We start from the raw sequence: 19,535 nt of genomic DNA, 5'->3' as shown, positions 1-19,535 counted from the left end.
TGGCTACATTTTGTACCCCTAGAAGAGGCCAGAGTGTTATGCCTAGGAGCAAGCTACCCACTGCCACATGTACATGAAGCTGGGTTTGGATTCCTGCGTGAGCCACTTTGATCATTAAGACACAAGCCTTGTTGAATGCATTTTAAGAAAGATAGCATAAACCAGTAACTCCTGAAGATTTTGTCCTTCTGCATTATCATTATGATCAAGTATATTGTAAAAAATACCCGTTAGTTTTGCAAAAGGGAATCTGAATTAGGAGATACAAGGGGGTTTTCGATTTTAACTACCAGGCATGGTTAGACAAAGCAGTCATAATCTCTGGAAGACCCCAAATAAGGCTAATTGGTAGCTTTACCTTACTTATTTAAAGGGCTTTCAGATTCCAAGGGTAAAGTTAAAGATACTTCCAAGAATTTAAAGAAATGCTTTTATAATAAACCTTCTAGAATTCTAAAAGAAAATAAGCTTCCATCTAAAAATTAAATTTCTGGTTTGAAAATAACAACTGTTTCCTACTGAGGAAAAGCCAGTTGATAATGAACTAGGTTTTCAGAGTGTGATAACAAGCATCAGCGTACTCCCCACAGGACCACGGCCGGCTGTGGATGCAGGTAACGTGGAGTGCAGCCTGAGTCTCCTTTTCTCTTACTCTTAATCAGGTGGCTTCCTTCTCCTCTGTCTGGAATTCTTTGTTCTCTTTTCCATTTTCTCATTATCCCTTCCCTGCTCCCATCTCTCTCTGCTTTTTCCTTTATTCTCCATCCTCTTTGTTTCTATCCTTTGTTTATAACATTGTATTAGAGTATGTAGATGTTTATTATAGGTGACCTTTTTGAATATTTTATGTTTCTCTGTTCTTAATGGTAACTTAATGTTTATGTTGCTTTTAAAAATAATGATGTCTATTTTTTTATCCATATGCCTCTTAATTATTTCCATATAAAATAATGGCTTTCTTCAATTGGGGGAAAATAGATCCAAGTTTCACTGTTCTCTTCCTGATAGATTTGATTTAACAAGGAAACAAAGAATATAGAGGCCTTAATGAAAGAGCTGGAGATAATTATGCCATCAGACACATTTAAAAAACCCTTTTGCTCTCTGCTTACATTTTATAGATTTTCTTAGGGTGGTCTACTTTGTTAACTATTTCCTCAGGGGTCGTCTGTCTCATATCACCTACAGCTATACCATGATACTATAGCTAAGTGTTATTGTTGTTGTTGTTGTTGTTGTTGTTGTTGTTGTTAGTTTTGTTTTTTGGTCCATCAAGTTTCTACTGGCAAGAGGACTTTGCAATATAGATGCCTGATTAGTCTTTTTGATAGTATTTCTGTCTAGGAAAAACAACTAAATATTAGCCATGCCATTTTATTAGCACTATATCTAGAGAATACACATTCATATCTTTGACAAGATTTCACACAATGTCAAAATTGAGGTTTTGGGGCCAGGCGTAGTGGCACATGCTTGTAATCTCAGCATTTAGGAGGCTGAAACAAGAGGATCATGGTTTGCGGACAGCCTCAGCTACTTAGTGAGGCCCTTTGCAACTCAGTGAGATCCTGTTTCAAAATAAAGAATAAAAAATAGGGCTCGAAGGCACAATGCCCCTGGGTTCCATCCCCAGTACCGACAAAAAACTGAGGTTTTGGAATGTGCTCTTTAATTGATTTCTTATATTACATGGGGGGGGGTTCTCAGTGAATTATCTCTTAAAAACCCTCAAAATTCTGGAAATAAGGCTGTCCTCTGATAGCTGTGATTAGCCATTCGTGGGAGAGGAAAGCAAAAGAAGGCCTATAAATGTGTGATGGAGAACACTCAAACTCCAAACCTGGATGCCCCATAACCCTCCATTCCTAGAGGGAAGAAATGGGATTGTCATTTAGGAACCAAAAGCCTTAAGGGTTGAGATGCTCTCTGTTTGGAGAACAACTGAGTGAACCTTTGGTCCATCACACACAGGGGAAAAAAAGCCTCAAAGCCCCATGTGGTGGTGCCCACCGGGAAACTGGCCAGAAGCAGGGCCCACAGTCTTCAGCTCTCTGATGGCAGGTATGGCAGAGCATCCAACCTGTCTCCACAAGGACTTCCTTTTGTCCCAGCTCATCTCTAGGGAGATGATGCCTTATTCTGCAAAGGTGATGATACTGAAAGAGGAAGTGGTTGCTTTGACGGAAGGGCGGCCATTGAGGGACTGACTCCTGCTGCCAAACCCTGCCCTCTGCCACCGGCCGTGTGATGCTGAAGGAGCTCTTTAACCATTTATTTGTTTCTCAGGCTCCTCTTCCATACAATAGAGATGAAATAATACTCTTTACCCCACTGAGTTTTGGTGCAGATTACATGATTAATGTATATGAAGTGCTTGGAATAGTGCTGTCACAGAGCGAGTGCTTAACAATATCAGTTACTATTATTATTTTCCTCAGAGGATGTTTATCAACTGTTCTTAGTAACTTATGATTTGCTAGAATCAGAGAGGATTATTTTTTTCTCAAAAGATGAATTGCTTTAAGTGCAAATAAAAATTCTACAGAAATGAATAGAAATGAGAATAGTTAGCTGTTATAATTATAGAGCATTTCTATTTTTAATTTAGTTATCCAAGGATTTCTAGTCACATTTAGATGGTCAAGGTCTTATTTGTATAGTAGATTAATGAATAAGCTTCAAGATATAGCTAAAAATAGTGAACACTTATGTAGACATAATTTACTATGTGCCAAGGAGGCCCCGTGCTATTTTACTTAGGTTAAATCATATGGCTAGAAAGGGCAGAGGCAGATTCAAACCCATTTGAATCCAGATCCTGCTCTAACTTCCCTGGTCTTTAACTTCTTACTTGGTCTTTGTGAGCTTGGTTAAAATGCCTTCAGTACAAGAAGAGGGGAATTATAAGCTTACATATCTAAGCATGAGTCTTAAATATGATGTAACCACTGGGTCAGTGCCCCCTTTGGCATCCCCATACCCTGCTGGTCTTCCCTGGAGAAATTCCTCTTGCTGTCCAGATGCCACAGAAGTTCTTAAGGGTGATTTTTCCAGAGAACCAGTACAGGCTTTTTTTTTTTTTTTAAGGTACATGATTGTGCATTCCTTAATTAAGTCCTGTGAATTATTCCAAGGAACCTCTCCAGAATAATCACTGTTTCACAAAAATAAGAAGACGACACCAATATAAGGTACATTATCTCCTACCCAGGGAATCAAGCTGAGTAATTAGAGCTTAAGGCGGATCCAATTATCCACAGCACACAGCCAGATTAAAAATCGGAGCTCCGTGAGAAAGCAGAACTCAGAGGGACTCTGAAAGCCCGATCGTCTTAATTCCTGTGGCGGGATGCTTGGACCCAATGAGCCCCCTTCCATTTATCTGCCCCTCCCCAGCTGTGCAGACCTACCTTGTTCACAAAGCTTCTTGGTCAGAGAGCCTTCATCTTGGAAATAAATGATGCGTTTCTGTACGATGCTGGCCCTGTGTGGAAAGAGGACATAGACAGAGTCACATAGGTAGGGTAGGCTTGGGGGATCAGCCACATGTGGTCCTGGCCTGGCCACAAGGCTGTGTGGCTCTAGGTGAGTCACTCTGGCTCTCTGGCCTTTAGTTTCTTTATCCAAAAATCAACACAATAATAATACCTACCTCGTGGTGTTACTGTGAAAACCATAAGAAAATATATATCAAGAGCTTAGCATGTGCCTAGAACCCATTCAATATTATTACTGAGTTCTCGGTGGTAATATGACTAGTAAGGTAAGAAAGGGAACTAATGGCATTTCCAACCCCGTTTTCAATGGTTCATTCTACTCCACTCTTCCTATTAAACTACTGAGGCCATTTATGGATCAACCCAATTCAAATTATAGAAGCATGTCAAATCTCTTCCTGAAGGGAAAAAAGGAATTTAAAAATATATTTTGATTTGTTCTGAAAATGTCATTCTATATCTTTCCTAAAAGTCTAGACAAAACTGTCTCCTACATTCTGAACAAAGACAACTCCGGCTGTGATAGCTCTCTCTTAAACATGTCAAACACGGGCTCTCAGAATCGGGAAAGCATATTTTGAGGTTGAAAAATGGCTTACTTTTGGTCAGCACATATTTTCTCTTTAATCTGGGATTGCACAGAAATGCTACTTCTCCTTTAACTCACCGTGTTGTTTATTTTCAGCTGGCCTCGAAGAGGTTGAATCCCGAAACCCAGTGTTCCAGTAATTTGAAAGTCTACAACACTTAAAATTGAGATGGTGCCAATAAATCTCAGGCCATTTCTATCGATTTTCTCCAGCAATGCTACTCAATCAAAAGGTAATTTTCACTTCGATTCGCCCTATTTAACAGATAAAGGCATCCCTCGACTCCATTATAGCTGACCACACTGAGTAAGTGTTAAGAGTCACAAGATCTGCCCTGTGTCACATGATCCCAGTCCCAGAAACAAGCCTGTGTGTACAGGGATCTGTGGAGAACGCAGGCAATCTTCCTGATGGTCTGGGCCAAGGCCAAGATGACTTTCCAGAGAAATATCTATTCTACATCCAGGCTTGCACAAAAGAATACGATTCAGACCGGTCTACAGATGTCTTTTACAATCTTTCTCCACCCCAGAGAGATGAGATGTTGAAATAAATGAAAGAAATATGCTTCCTGTCTACCCAAAGCTACTTTGATCATTTATCCATTCTGTTGACCATTAAGTGGAAAAGTTTCCTTAGTCCAAGACAATAATACTCATCTCCAGCCCAAAGCCAAGTAACAAAGGCTTTGGTGAGCCAGAGCACCCCATCTACAACAGTGCCTTCAGACAGTTCTGTCCTGTGCCTGGGGGACCCCTGCAGAGGGCAAGGACTGGGCCTAGTGGGGAGCATTCCAGGCCCCACACTCTTGCTCCAACCAAAGGCCCCATCCTTGGTTTAACCGCAGCAGCTTCTGCCTCCACTGTCTTCCTGCTGTATTTATTGGTGTGTTTTCAACACATCATTGTTGGAGGCCTGCTTAGCGGCTGGCACTGAGGGAGTTTCTGAGGACACTGTCATGAACAAGACAGATGGGGCCACTTCGCAGGCTCAGAGTTTACAGCACAGTAGGGGAAAACATCAAATAACCAAACCCACAGCCAATGATTTAACTCAATTGTGATTCAGTGCTACAGTGAAGATGTCCACAAAGCACAGGGTAGGTCTGACCTCGCTGGGAAAGGTTCCCCCCAGACAGAATCTGGAAGTCTTGGAGCTGGTTAGGCAGGTGGGAGGGAAAAGAATGGGAGGGCATTCTTTATGAAATCCCTGGGGTGGGGAGAGACGGGGGCTCATTGAAGAACACACAGAGGTACAAGAGATGAGCTGCTGGGTGGGCACAGCCACACCACCCAGAGCCTGCAGGGAGATGGCATTTACTCCAGGTTTAATGAGCTATCTTTGAAGAGCATGCCCCGAGGACTGAGATGATCAGATTTGCTCTTTGAAAAGAGCACTTGGGCCACAGAATAAAAATGGGTTGGCGTGTGGCTGCAGTGTGCAGAGTCCCATGCAAATCAAATTTTGTTTCCACAAAGTTTTCTTGCTAAAAAAAAAAAAAGTGAAGACCACTATCTACAGGGTGAAATACAAACATGGCATCCGAAGCCCTTTTAGAACGTATAAGCCCTGGCTTCATTTGTGTTCACTCTGTGCCAAGCTCTCTGGACCCCAGACTTTTGACATCCTTCCTCTTTGCCTGGCCACTTCTTCCACTCTACCATGCCCTCGCTGGCTGTTTCGTCTCCCAGAATCGCTCTCTCCCACCTTCACTAGCACATGCAACATATACTTTGAATGGAAAGACAATGGCAATATCTACAGTTTAAAGGTGTGGTTGTAACAAGCAATTTCCCCAACTTTTGAAAAATATGACTGTAAAATCTTGGGGGGACCAGAGATGGAAAACATGTATTTCCTATATGTTGTCTCAACTCTTTTTGCCTTTTAAGGTTTTATAAAATTGAACGCAGCCCACTCTCTCTTTTTAAATAATCATTGACATTTCTGGACCCTTATTATGTGTCAGTTTATACTAAGAAGGCATTTTATATATATTACCTTATATAACTTTTATGTATTACCTTACATAACATACGCTGTGTGTTTATTGTATATATATATACACACACAAAGACACAGAAATACACACACACACACACACACACACACACACACACATACACACTTGCATTACAGGTTCTCAAATTTCTCATCCAAAATCAAAACGCTTGGGCTGGATGTGCTTTTAAATTCAGGATTTTTCAGATATTAGAAAGATGGCACATATACCCCTGATACCCCCATAGCCAAACTAATCAACAATCAGCAACAAAATGTTGGTTTACATCAATTTTGTTCACATTTAGAGATCATAATGAAATGCTTTGTTTTCTGAGGGATTTGGATGAAGGTTTGTGACTCTTTCACCCTTATCTTACAGGTGAGAAGATACAGGATGCTCAGTAAGTTTCCCAGGGTTTGAAGTTCCTCCTAGCGAACTCCAAAGCCCGTGACTGTCTTCTGCTCAAAGGGGTTGGAAGGATTAAAGGTGACTACATCTATAGAATGCAATTGCTCTGTGAAGTGCCATTATGAAATGTTACCCCAATTGATTTTCCTTGGATTCATGCAGCATCTCCTGGAGTGTACTGTGGAGAGCTGAGACTGTGGTGGGTCTCCCCAGAACCTGCGTCCCAATCACCTGAAGTGTCCCATGACAAGGCTGAGCTCGGCCGGCCCTCTGTAGCACACCCCTTGGATTTCCAACCCTGTGGGATGGATCCAATGGGGACATGAGTCTTATTCTTCTCTAGACCCCATGATTCAGCCTCATTTCTGCCTAATCCCTCCAGAACCCTCAAGATAGGCTGCACTCCCTACCTACCTCCAGGCCTTCATGATTCCCCAACACACACACACACACACACACACACACACACACACACACACACACGTTTACCTAACTCATATCCAAGGAAGATTTCTCTCCCTTCTGATGATTTCTTGACCAGTGTCTTCCTCTGAGATCCAGAGCCTCTTGGGTTTCTCTGAGCATAGCACTTATGAACCCATCAAGTAATTGTCTATTTACTTTTCTGTCTCCTGTGCTAGATTCTAAGTTTCTAGCTGTAGGCATGGGCATCATTCCAATACTGGGGTTCAAAGAGTAGGAGTAGGGTTTGGGGAAAAGGAGAGATTTTGAGATTAATTTGGCTGTAGCATGTGATGATGGTCAGTCTAGTGGGTTGTCAGACAGAGGGACCTGGGATCCAGGAGAGGTCTTGAGGGGATGGGAGTCTGCATGTGGGGGGTCCCTGGCCCAGGTTAGTGTTAAGGCATGTGGAGTGGCTGATAGGGAAAGCATGTAGACTTGGAAAGAGGGCTGAGCACAGCTAGAACATTTACCTACATATATGCCAGTGGGGACCAAGACTTTGGGACACTTAGTTGTAGAAGATGCTTTTCTTTATTTCTCATTTGGTCAACTCCTGAGAGAATTTTATATTCTGAGAAAATGCATTTGACTTTGCATCTATTCCCATCAAAAGTATAAAACTCAGCTGAGGCTTATAAATCATATTATAGTTCAGAAAAATAATAGTTTTACAAGATGAGAAAGCGGTTAGTAAGAATTCCCTTAGCATTTCAAAATGACAAATCTTCTCCCATTCTGTGTTGCAATTTGGCAGCCCTATTGCATAACATTTATGGACTGAATGCTCTCTTATCATGAGAGAGCATGTAAGGAAATCTAAATTAGATTTGTCAGTATGTTAGCTTCTCAAACTGTGGAATATTGAGGCTCTAAGCAACTCACTAATCACCTCAAAAGCTTTCTCTTAAACATAAAGTTAACATTTCCAGGAACACATCCCAAATCTTAAAAATGCTCGATCCTTTTTCTGTCTAATGGGTTCATTCATTTGCTGTTCTTCTCCCTTGGGGAATTTGCCTATCAGGGTAAAGTTAGAATTTGCTAAGTTATAGGCTTGTTGTCCAGTGCTACTAAGCATGGAGAGAGGGAGATATCAGAAATTGAAGTACTTGGGAGAGATCAGGTTGTGAAATAAGTTAAAAAAAATATGCCTGGCTCCCCAGTGGCTGTGTGGCTGCCATGCAGAGTCAGCCGTGGAAGCCTGTACCCTGCGTATGCCACTTAGTCACTACGCAGTATATGTTGGCTGTTAGCATCATTGTTGTTAAACTGACAGTGCTTAGTGAAGTTCCTGGCACATAATAAGTGCTTAGTAAACAGTAGTTATCATTATAATTAATGTCGGATCTGTCTCCTCTTATGGAGGGATGATGCTACTTTGGCCAGCTGCTTGAGACAAAGATAATGAACAGCCAAACTGAACCTTAGCTTTGTGGTCTCCAGACTATATTTGCCAACCTTTTCCCCAATTCCAGTAAGTTCCCTATTACTGAACATTTCTTGGAATGTTTTATAAAATTTCTCTCTGATCTCAGGAATATTTTCCGTAGAGGTGGTTCAGTCTATAACCAGAATGTTTATTTCTTTCTACCAATGAAAGAATAATAAGAAAGGATCCAGGGATAAAATATTGACATCGAAGCAATGGTAACATAGTCAGGTGCTGAGGCTCCGGTGTCATTTCACTTCATGAGAGTGCCAAGTGCCCACCTGGCCGTGACCCCACATGTATAGAGGGGCCGGGTGTGTGCCATGATGTGGCTCTTGTCCACTTTTCATATGGCTGTAGGTGGATCTCAGGAAATGAAGCTGTGTCCCAAAGTGAACAGATATCATGCTAGCCCAAGACAATGTCCCCATGGGAGAAGAAAAGCAAAAATGTATTTGTAGGGCTCCATGACTGCCCAGGGTAAAGCCACCATCTCTGCATGGGGGCAATGCATAAATCTGTAGATTCAGGACTGACTCTCTTTATATAATTACCAACCATGACTGTGGAGAAGCAGTGCTAGCAGCTGCCATGAGATTGTTCCTGATTAGTTATCACCTATTCATCAAACATTTATTGAGCATTTATTTCATGCCAGATACTTTGTTAGGAGCTGAGAATACAAAGATGAATAAGAAATGGTGCCTTCCAGTCAGGAGCTCTTATTCCAGTGGGAAAGAGAGAAACAGAAAAAGAAAACTGGAAATCAACAGTGAGCACCAAAATGGAGGAGCAGAGGGAGGCAGAGAGGGGGGATGGCTCAGCCTTGGGATGGCCAGCCTTGCAATGGCTCAGCCTCAAGAGAAGGAGGAGGAGATGGAGACACAGGCCTGGAGAGAGCACTGTAGACAGAGACATCATGAGACATGTCCCAGGAAGATTTACTAGGACTTAGTAACTTACTAGATTTATGGCAGAAAGAAGATTAAGCACAAGATAGTTTATTTATTTTTTTGTTTATTTAATAACTTAGTACTTTTCTACATGCTTCACAAACATTAACTCATTTAATCCCCCCACTAAACTTCTACAAGGTAGGTACTAATATTAACACTGTTTTAAAGAGAAGAAAATGGAAACAGAGGGATGTAGCACGCTGATGCCCCACACAGAGACCTCAGTGATTAGCAGGAGGGAGGGTGATTCCAGGGACTGAAGCAAAAGACAGAGGGCGACAAGGAATGTGTTTCTTTGGGGATTTTTTATTGGGATAATAATATATTCCTGTGCAAGTGTAAGAGATATTGTACTCCACAGTTTCTTCCAATGGGGACATTTTGCAAAACTAAAGTACAGTTACAAACAAGCAAACAGAACAAAAACTTAAATATAATATGTAGAACTGAATCCCAGGACTTGGGAGGCTGAGAGGGGAGGATTTCAGGTTCATGGCTAGCCTCAGAAACTTAGTGAGACCCTCAACAACTTAGTGAGACCCTCAGCAACTTAGTGAGACCATCTGTAAATTAGTGAGACCATCTGAAACTTAGGGCAACCCTGTTTCAAAATAAAAAATAAAATAGGGCCAGGAGTGTAGTTCAGAGGTAGAATGCACCTGAGTTCCATCCCCAACACCACGAACAAACAGTGCATAGAACTTGGATACTGACACTGACAGAACCCACTGGTTAAATGGTGTACTGGGGCTAGATGCAAGCCACATGATGCTGTTCTGAAGAAATTGTGCCTATCCTGCCACTAACCAGGACAGAATAGGCCATGGTGACTCCTGGAACATACAGCCTGATAGAAACCTTCTATCAGAGAGCCTTGCACATATGCTCTGTTGACAGACATGGAAAGGCCATTTCTGGCTGAGATGAGACAAGGTGGAGGTGGAGCTGGGGGAAGTGTTAGTAGAAACAAGGTCAGTCAGGAAAAGCTTCTCAGAAAAATAGCACTGGTTTTGGACTCAGAGGCTAGATCTGGAGGTAGGAACAGAAGCTTTGCAGTAGTAGCAGCAGCAATAACAACAACAACACACAAACACACACACACATACACACACACACACCACCACCACCAACAACAACAACCCAGCAGATCCTCCACCCTTGGGCCTGGGAAGCACTGTCCTGTGCTCTTACCAGACAGCTAGACCTGACTTGGGGCTGAGCCCCACACAGTGTACGTACCACACACCGCTTAGGTGAATATCAGAATCTGGATCAGAGGAAAGCTAGATTCTTAGCAAGACTACAACCCATTCTCAGCCTTGGCCGGATTTCTCTTGACTCACATCATTGAACATAGCTACATCTACTAAGCCCTGATTCCAATTTGAATAAAAATTAGCAGAAAACTAGTTTCAACACTCAGTTTATTTCTTCTTAGAATGACCCTGGGGATAACAAGCTTCCATTTTCCCTCATTATTGTTCAATTTCTTTTTTTTTTTTTTTTTTTTTTTTTTTTTTTTTTTTACTGTAGGAATTCTTTTTTTTTTTTTTTTTTTTTTTTTTTTTTTATTTTTTTTTTAACAATTTTTTTTATTGAACATAAATAGTATACATTTACACTATATTTGGTGCCCTCTCCCCCCGCCCCCGTTTTCTCCCCCCCCCCCACCAATGGTTGGCCAGGTTAACCATGTCTTATTCATAATTTTACACATGTTCAGGTGAAGATGCTCCTTAATCAAGATCGGCCTTTCTCCTCTCCTATCTTTCCATTAAAACTTAGCTAGTATTTCCCCTCTAATATCTGGGGTCCTACTGGTATCCTTTGTGTTTTCTAGTTTGGGCATATTAGAGGAAACATGTGTATCTTCTCCTTCTGTGCTTGGCTGATCTCACTTAACATGATGCTTTCCAGGGCTTTCCATCTTCTTGCAAATGATAAAATTTTGTTCTTCTTTATGGCTGAATAGAATTCCATTGTGTGTATTTCCCACAGTTTTGCTATCCATTCATCTGTTGATGGTGATCTGGGTTGGATCCATATTTTGGCTATTACAAATTGTGCTGCTATGAACATAGGTATGCATATGTTGCTGTATTTCTCTGAATTCAACCCTTTTGGAAAGATACCCAGGAGTGGTATAGCTGGATCATATGGTGGATCTATTCCCACTTTTCTTAGGAATCTCCACACAGATCTCCATAGTGGCTGAACTAGTTTGCACTCCCACCAACAGTGTAAAAGAGTTCCTCTTTCCCCACATCCTCGCCAGCATTTGTTGTTGTTTGATTTCTTTATGCTTGCTACTCTCACTGGGGTTAGATGGAATCTCAGTGTAGTTTTGATTTGCATCTCCCTGATGGCCAGTGATGAAGAACATCTTTTCATGTATCTATTAGCCCTTTGTATCTCTTCTTTTGTGAAGTGTCTATTTAGTTCATTTGCCCATTTCTTGATTGGGTTGTTTGTTTTGTTGGTGTAGAGCCTTTTGAGCTCTTTGTATACTCTGGATATTAGCCCCCTATCAGAATGGTGGCTGGTAAAGATCCTTTCCCATTCTGTAGGCTTCCTCTTTAGGTTATTGATAGTTTCCTTTGAGGAGAAGAAACTTTTTAGTTTAATGTTATCCCACTTGTTTATTCTTGCTTTAATTTCCTGAGCTTTGGAGGTTTTGTTGAGAAAGTTACTGCCTGTGCCAATATGTTGTAGTGTTGAACCTATGTTCTCCTCTACTAACTTCACCGTCTCAGGTCTAATTTCTAAGTCTTTGATCCATCTTGAGTTGATTCCTGTGTTAGGTGAGATATAGGGGTTTAGATTCATCTTTTTACAAATGGCTAGCCAGTTCTCCCAGCACCACTTGTTGAAAAGGCTGTCTTTTCTCCAGCGTATGTGTTTGGCCCCTTTGTCAAAGATTAATTGACTAAAGATGTGTGGGTTTGTTTCTGTATCTTCTATTCTAATCCACTGGTCAGTATATCTGTTTTTGTGCCAGTACCATGCTGTTTTTACTACTATTGCTCTATAGTATAGTTTGAAGTCTGGGATTGTAATGCCTCCTGCGTGTTTCTTGTTATTGAGAATTGCTTTGGCTATTCTAGGTCTTTTCTTTCTCCATATGAAGTTCATGATTGATTTTTCTAGGTCTCTGAAGAATGTCACTGGTATTTTAATGGGAATTGCATTGAACCTATAGATCAGTTTTGGCAGAATGGCCATTTTGATGATATTTATTCTGCCTATCCATGAGCACGGGAGATCTTTCCATCTTCCAAGGTCTTCTTCTATTTCTTTCTTTAATGTTTTATAGTTTTTGTTGTAGAGGTCTTTTACATCTTGGGTTAGGTTTATTCCTAGGTATTTTATTGGTTTTGAGGTTATAGTGAATGGAATTGTTGTTTTTGTTTCCTTCATTGTGGATTCGTTGTTGGCATAAAGAAAGGCCACTGATTTCTTTAGGTTGATTTTGTAACCTGCGACTTTGCCGAATTTGTCGATCAGCTCCAGAAGTCTTTTGGTTGAGTTCTTTGGGTCTTCCAGGTAAAGGATCATGTCATCTGCGAATAAGGATAATTTCACTTCCTCTCTTCCTATGTGGATTCCTTTGATTTCCTTCTCTTGTCTGATTGCTGCAGCAAGAGTCTCAAGGACTATATTGAAAAGGAGAGGTGAAAGTGGGCATCCTTGTCTTGTTCCTGACTGTAGCGGAAATTCTTGCAGTTTTTCCCCATTCAATATAATGTTGGCTTTGGGTTTGCAGTATATTGCCTTGATGATGTTGAAGTACTTTCCTTCTATCCCAATTTTTTGCAGTGTTTTTAACATAAATGGGTGTTGGATTTTGTCGAATGCTTTTTCAGCATCTATTGCTATGATGATGTGGTTTTTGTTCTTGGTTCTATTTATGTGGTGAATAACATGTATTGATTTGCGTATGTTGAACCAGCCTTGTTTTTCTGGGATGAAACCGACTTGGTCGTGATGAATTATTCTCTTGATATAGTTTTGAATGCGTATAGCTAGTATTTTGTTTAGAATTTTTGCATCTATGTTCATTAAGGATATTGGTCTGTAGTTTTCCTTTCTTGAGGTATCTTTATTTGGTTTGGGGATTAATGTGATACTGGCCTCATAGAAGGAATTTGGAAGAGTTCCATCTCTTTCAATTTCCCGGAACGTGTTATGAAGTATTGGTATTAGTTGTTCACTGAAGGTTTTGTAGAATTCAGCTGGGAACCCATCTGGGCCTGGGCTTTTCTTTGGTGGAAGAATTTTTATTGCCGTTTCTATTTCTTTGGTTGTTATTGGTTGGTTTAGGCTTGCTATGTCCTCTTGGTTGAGTGTAGGAAGGTTAACTGTGTTTAGAAATCTGTCAATTTCATCCAGGTTTTCAAATCTATTGGAGTATAAATTTTTAAAGTAGTTTCTGATAATGTTTTGAATTTCTTCACTATCTGTGGTGATATCTCCTTTTTCATTTCTAATTTTGGTAATTTGAGTTGATTCTCTTTTTCTTTTGGTTAGGTTGGCCAGGGGTTTATCAATTCTATTAATCTTTTCAAAGAACCAACTTTTTGTTTTATTGATTCTTTGAATTGTTTTTTTGTTCTCTATTTCATTTATTTCTGCTCTAATTTTGATGATTTCTCGTCTTCTGCTGGCTTTGGGAATGGATTGTTGCAGAATTTCTAGATCCTTGAGTTGTTTCATTAGGTTCTTTACTTGGTGGTTCTCCATCCTTTTTATGTGGGCACTCAATGCGATAAACTTTCCTCTTAGTACTGCCTTCATGGTGTCCCATAGGTTTTGGTGGGTTGTGTCTCTGTTTTCGTTTGTTTCCATAAATTTCTTTATTTCTTCCCTAATTTCTGCTCTTACCCATTCGTCATTTAGTAGTGTATCATTCATTCTCCATGAATTTGAATACTTTCTTTCGAGTTTCCTGTTGTTGATTTCTACTTTTATTCCATTGTGGTCTGAAAAGATGCATGGGATTATATTACATTTTTTGAAATTGCTGGTATTTTCTTTGTGTCCCAGGATGTGATCTATTTTGGAGAAGGTTCCATGGGCTGCTGAGAAGAAAGTGTATTCTGTAGTTCCTGGTTGAAATACTCTGAAAACGTCTATTAGGTCCATTTGGTTTATGGTTTCCTTTAGTTCTAAAGCATCTTTACTCATCTTTTGCCTCGAAGATCGATCCAGTGGTGTGAGAGGCGTATTAAAGTCTCCCAGAATTATTGTATTTGGGTCTACTTGGGATCTTATGTCCAGAAGGGTTTGTTTTACGAATGTGGTTGCACCCACATTTGGGGCATAAATATTTACTATCATTATATCTTCTTGGTGTATTGTTCCTTTTAATAAAAGGAAGTGCCCTGATTTGTCTCTTTTGATGTGTTTTATTTTAAAGTCTGTTTTGTTGGATATCAGGGTTGCTACCCCTGCTCTTTTTCGGTCACTGGTGGCATGGTATATCTTTTTCCATCCTTTCACCTTCAACCTGTGAATGTCTTTGGCTGTGAGGTGAGTTTCTTGCAGACAGCATATGTTTGGATTATGTTTCCTAATCCACATTGCCAGTCTATGTCTTTTGATTGGTGAGTTAAGTCCTTTGACATTAAGTGATATTATTGAAATATGCTTTTTGTTTTCTGCCATTTTGTGTTCTGTCTACTCTTGGGTGTTGTGATCTTTCTTCTTTACTTAAATGGCCCACTTATTAACTTCCTCTCTTCTCTGATTCTGGAGTCTGCTTCTTTTTTCTTCCTTATGATTTATTTCTTTAAGAATTTTCTCCAGTGTTGGCTTTGAATTCATGAATTTTTTGAGATTCTGTTTATCCTGAAAGACTTTGACTTCCCCATTGATCTTGAATAGTAGTTTTGCTGGATAGATTAATTTGGGCTGGAAGTTATGTTCTTCCAGGGTCTGAATCACGTCGTACCAGTCTCTCCTAGCATTCCTGACCTGGGTTGTATAGTCTGGGGTGATTCTTATTGTTTTGCCTCTATATGTCACCTGTCCTTTTGTTCTCACTGCTTTTAAGATTCCTTCCTTGGCCTCTATGCTGGTCAATTTGGTTATTATGTGGCGTGGAGTGGTTTTTCTTTGGTCCTGTCTCAGTGGAGTTCTGTATGCCTCCTGTACTTGAAGATTCAAGTCTCTTTCCATATTTGGAAAATTCTCTGAGATTATTTCCTTGAAGATATTACATATGCCCTTGGTCTGTACCTCTATCCCTTCCTCAATGCCTATTATCCGTAAATTAGGGCGCTTCATATTATCCCATAATTGCTGGATGTTTAGGTTTTGTTGCTGTAAAGATTTCTGTATATCGCTGACTGTGTTTTCGGTTTGGGATGTACTGTCTTCTAATATTGATATTCTGTTTTCCATTTCATCTAATCTTCCAGAGTTTCTTTCTATTGCTGTCTTCATTTCACTTATTGCCTCTTTCATTTCATTCCAGACCTCTTTCTGATTCTTTTTTAGTGTTTCTATTTCATCTTTAACCTCCTCTATACTTGTTTTAAAACCTTTCATCATATTGAACAACAAGATTCTGAACTCCCCTTCTTGCATTTCTAGTAGGTCAGTATTCGTGATTTCTGCTGTCTCTTCATAACTCCTGGTTCTCATATTTACAGTGTTCTCTGTCCTGTTTTTCTGATTTCTACCCATCGTTCGTGAGTAATGTGTTTAGTCAAATCTTAATATTAGGAGTTTAGGAGTATCGGCCAGTCAGCTGAGCCTTTCCAGTGTTGAAAGTGGGTGATGTGGGAGGAGCTGGGGTGATGGGTAAAGGAGTCAGATTAGGTGGAGGATATGTTAGGTTGAGAAGGACTTTAAGTATGATAAAGTAATAACTTGCTATGAATGAGAGAGAGTTAACTACTAGGACTCTTGTTGTTAGTAGAGTAGTTATGGATATAAAAAATACTTTGAGTTTTAAACCATGAGGTATATTATGGGGAAAAGTTTTGGGGGAGAAATGTATGTAGGTTAGTGTGGGAAGGTTTGTAAATAGGGATGCTGGTAGGAGCAGACAGACATAAAAAAAAAAAAAAAAAAAAAAAAAAAAAAAAAAAAGAATCCCCTCAAGATACCAAGACTATTATGTAATCCAAGAAAAAGGAAGGTAAACCAATCAAAGGAGGAGAATGAAAGAAAAGGAAGGAAAAGGGAAGAGAGAGGAAAAAGGAAGAGGAATAAAATAAAAGGAACTAGCAGCCGTGTGAAATAAAAAAATAAGGCAAACTATCCAATGTATATATATATAAAACAACAAGTTAAAGTAAGAGAAGTTTGGATTAAAAGAAGAAAAAAAAGAAATCAGCAATAACCATACTAAAACAAAAGCACTTTAAAAGCAAAAGAAAACATAACATCCACATTAAAAGTAAAACAAACAGTCCTCCTTATTTACGCATATGGGGTCAGGTCCATATAATATGTGCGTATCTGATTGCTTGGTAGCTTTCAGGATACCGTCCAATGTCTCTTAGTTTTCTTTGTACTCTATTTTTATCTTCTTAAGTCACTCTGGGTGTTTGGACACCTTTTTCTCCTTTAGCTGCTTTAGGTTTATGTGTCCGGGTGTCTGGTTTCACTGTTATTTGATTCTGTACAGTTCACAGATTCTGCGAAATTCTAACCTGTGGTCAGCACATCTGCACTCACCACCCTCGCCTCCAGCCTGTGCTTCCCTACAGCAGGGGTGGAGAGTGACTAAAGTGTAATTGGAACTTCCCCCTGAGGTCCTGAGCAGATTTTGTGGCCCGATGGATTTTCTTGTGTCTCTGGAAATTCCAGCTGGGCTAGCCGGTGTGGTCCCAAGATGTGCCCTGGGCAAATGAATGCTGGTTCCTGGGTGGCCACACTTACTGCCAGAGCTCTGCCTATTCCAAGAGTGCAGGCTGGATGCACTGTTAATACTGGACCCTAGTGAGAGTGGGTGCAGCTGTCTATTGCTGCTGGTATGTTCTTCCAAGGTGTATTGAGCTGTGTTCTCACTTAGAACTAAGCATCTGGCTACCAGGAGGTTGGGAATACCCCGCGGTGGGCCAGGGGTGCAGGGTAGGTGCTCAAGGGTCCAGTGTGCGGTGTCCAGCAATGGTCTCTGCGTCCCGCGGGACGTAGAGGCTGGGGGTGCCCCAAGGAGATTTCCGGGTCTCCCAGTGCTTTTGCAGCCTGGAGGGTAGGCTCTGGCAAGGTAGCAGGGGTTAGCCACAGAAGCAGGCTCCAATTTAGGAGGACAGTGTACAGGCACTGATTACTAGTAGGGGACAGGCAGGATGCGCGAGGAGAGTGCTCTGAGGCTTGAGCCCGTGGTGGGGGGTTGAGACTGCGACTGCGCACACGCTAGGACCCCAGTTACTAGGGCGCCCTCAGGTACCTGTCTTGGTGCAGGAATCCGTGTGAGTCTCTGTGCCGATGTGATCCGGTCGCTGGTGGGCAGACAGAGTTCTGGTGGGTGCTGCTCGCTGCTTAGGATGCGGTCCTAAGTCCGTTTTTATTCCCGGATTATCTTGCCGTGGAAATATCGGGCAGGCAGCTCCTTGGACAGCTGCCAAAGCAGCCCGCGGCTCAGCGTTCTGGTCCGCGGTCAGATTGTATCTGCAGCAGGTCCCGTGTCCGATCTTTGTTCTTCTTGTTCAAGTTCAGGGTTCCGCCGAGGTACCAGGATGTGTTTTGGTTCCTGGTATGTATTTGTTTTGTTGATTTAGACACTGCTTTCTCCGTATTTAAACTTTATTTACTTCAGCTACTGAGAGGTGCTGTGTCCCTCAGTCGCCATTTTGGAAAAAAAACATTTATTGTTCAATTTCAGACCTCATCTTTATCATATATCTTGTCAATACTCTTTCTCTAGCATTTTAAAATCTATCCCCATACTCAGTCCAATGGAAAACTAACAAGGGATTGATTTTTGTATCATTAAAGAGACGTAAAAGAAAATAAAACCGGATTGTGTTTTAATAGAATTAATTGAGATTTGAGACATTAAAACCAGACTTTCGCTCCCACATGAATTTATTTAACAAGGTGCCACAAAGCTGTGTTAGGACGTGGAGGTACAGAGATGAAGACACAGGGTGTGTGCTTCTAAGAAGCTGACAGGCTGCAGGAGAGATGAGAAGTCTGATGAATGAGAATACTGAATAGCAAGCACTGGAGTGTAACAATATCCATTCCTTCTGCTGTCCATGTCATTGTCTTTGAAGGTAGAACCAGGTCATGATAGCTCCTCCTGCTTTCCCAGACTCCCTTGCAGCTAGGAAGGGGGCATTTGAGACTTATATATGGCCTCAGTAAAATAAATGGAGGTTTTAGAATGGAGGACAGACTTTGTGAAGAAGTTTTGCTTTTTAAAAAGAAGAATTTACGCTCATCCTGGCCTGATCCTCTTTTTCCAGCCTTAATTACAAACATGATATACAAAGCAAGACAGCCAGGCGGCCACCATGAGGAGAAGGCTGAGAAATATCACAAATACACTAGCCCTCACATCATTTCTGCTGAAACAATACCAGCAACCATGGACCTCTGGTCTTCTTATTACATGAGAAAAATAATTCTCTTTTGTTGAAGCCATCAGTAGTCAAGTTTTCTAACAAATACTGCCCTCCATAGCATGCCTAATTGATGGAAAGAGGTGTGAATAAAGTAATGTGAGAACAGAAATGGGCAGTTTGGAAGGGATGAGGATCCTGGTACTGTGCAGTCCCAGACATCAGGTCAAGAGGCTGCGTCCCGGAGGAAGGCAGGGATGCTTTGATCAGAAGAGACTCCTAGAAGGACGACTATGGATGAGGCCTTAGGAGACGGCTTTGGTTTTAGAAACCAGGAGGTTCCACTGCCATTTGCTGGCACAGGCTTTCAAGTATACACTCCAGTCTGAAGACAGACATGGCTGTAAAGGGTGGGGGAATGGCAGAAGTCTGATAGGAAACACAGGCAGGGGAAATAATCCTTTTATTCTTTGGGGTAGCTCTGACACGCCTGTAAGCAAAGACCAAAGAAACAGTAGAAATCCTTAGGGGCACCTGCTAGATCACTGGCTGTAAACACATGAAACAAAATTAATAGATTGTAGGACAAAGTCCCAGTTGTGGGAGCTCTAACAGGCAATTCTGGGTAGAAACAGGTTCATTTCTCAGTTTCTATAATTGTTTTAAA

At 41.0% G+C, this 19,535-nt stretch overlaps 1 protein-coding gene across 1 annotated transcript in view; it reads right to left on the bottom strand.

Annotated features, from left to right (window-relative positions):
* SPON1 (spondin 1) overlaps positions 1 to 19,535 on the bottom strand; it is a gene marked incomplete at both ends in the record, with an annotated part of 300,161 nt that overhangs the window by 167,306 nt on the left and 113,320 nt on the right. Inside the window, one exon of the mRNA XM_080707718.1 lies at positions 3,411 to 3,484. Coding sequence (XP_080563844.1) covers positions 3,411 to 3,484 — 74 coding nt within the window. The remainder of the gene's footprint in view (positions 1 to 3,410; positions 3,485 to 19,535) is intronic.

This window comes from Muscardinus avellanarius (assembly GCF_963383645.1).
Source record: "Muscardinus avellanarius genome assembly, chromosome: 1".
Taxonomy (NCBI): domain Eukaryota; kingdom Metazoa; phylum Chordata; class Mammalia; order Rodentia; family Gliridae; genus Muscardinus; species Muscardinus avellanarius.
The sequence above is the reverse complement of the archived record's forward strand: the minus strand, read 5'-3'. Positions and strand labels throughout refer to the sequence as shown.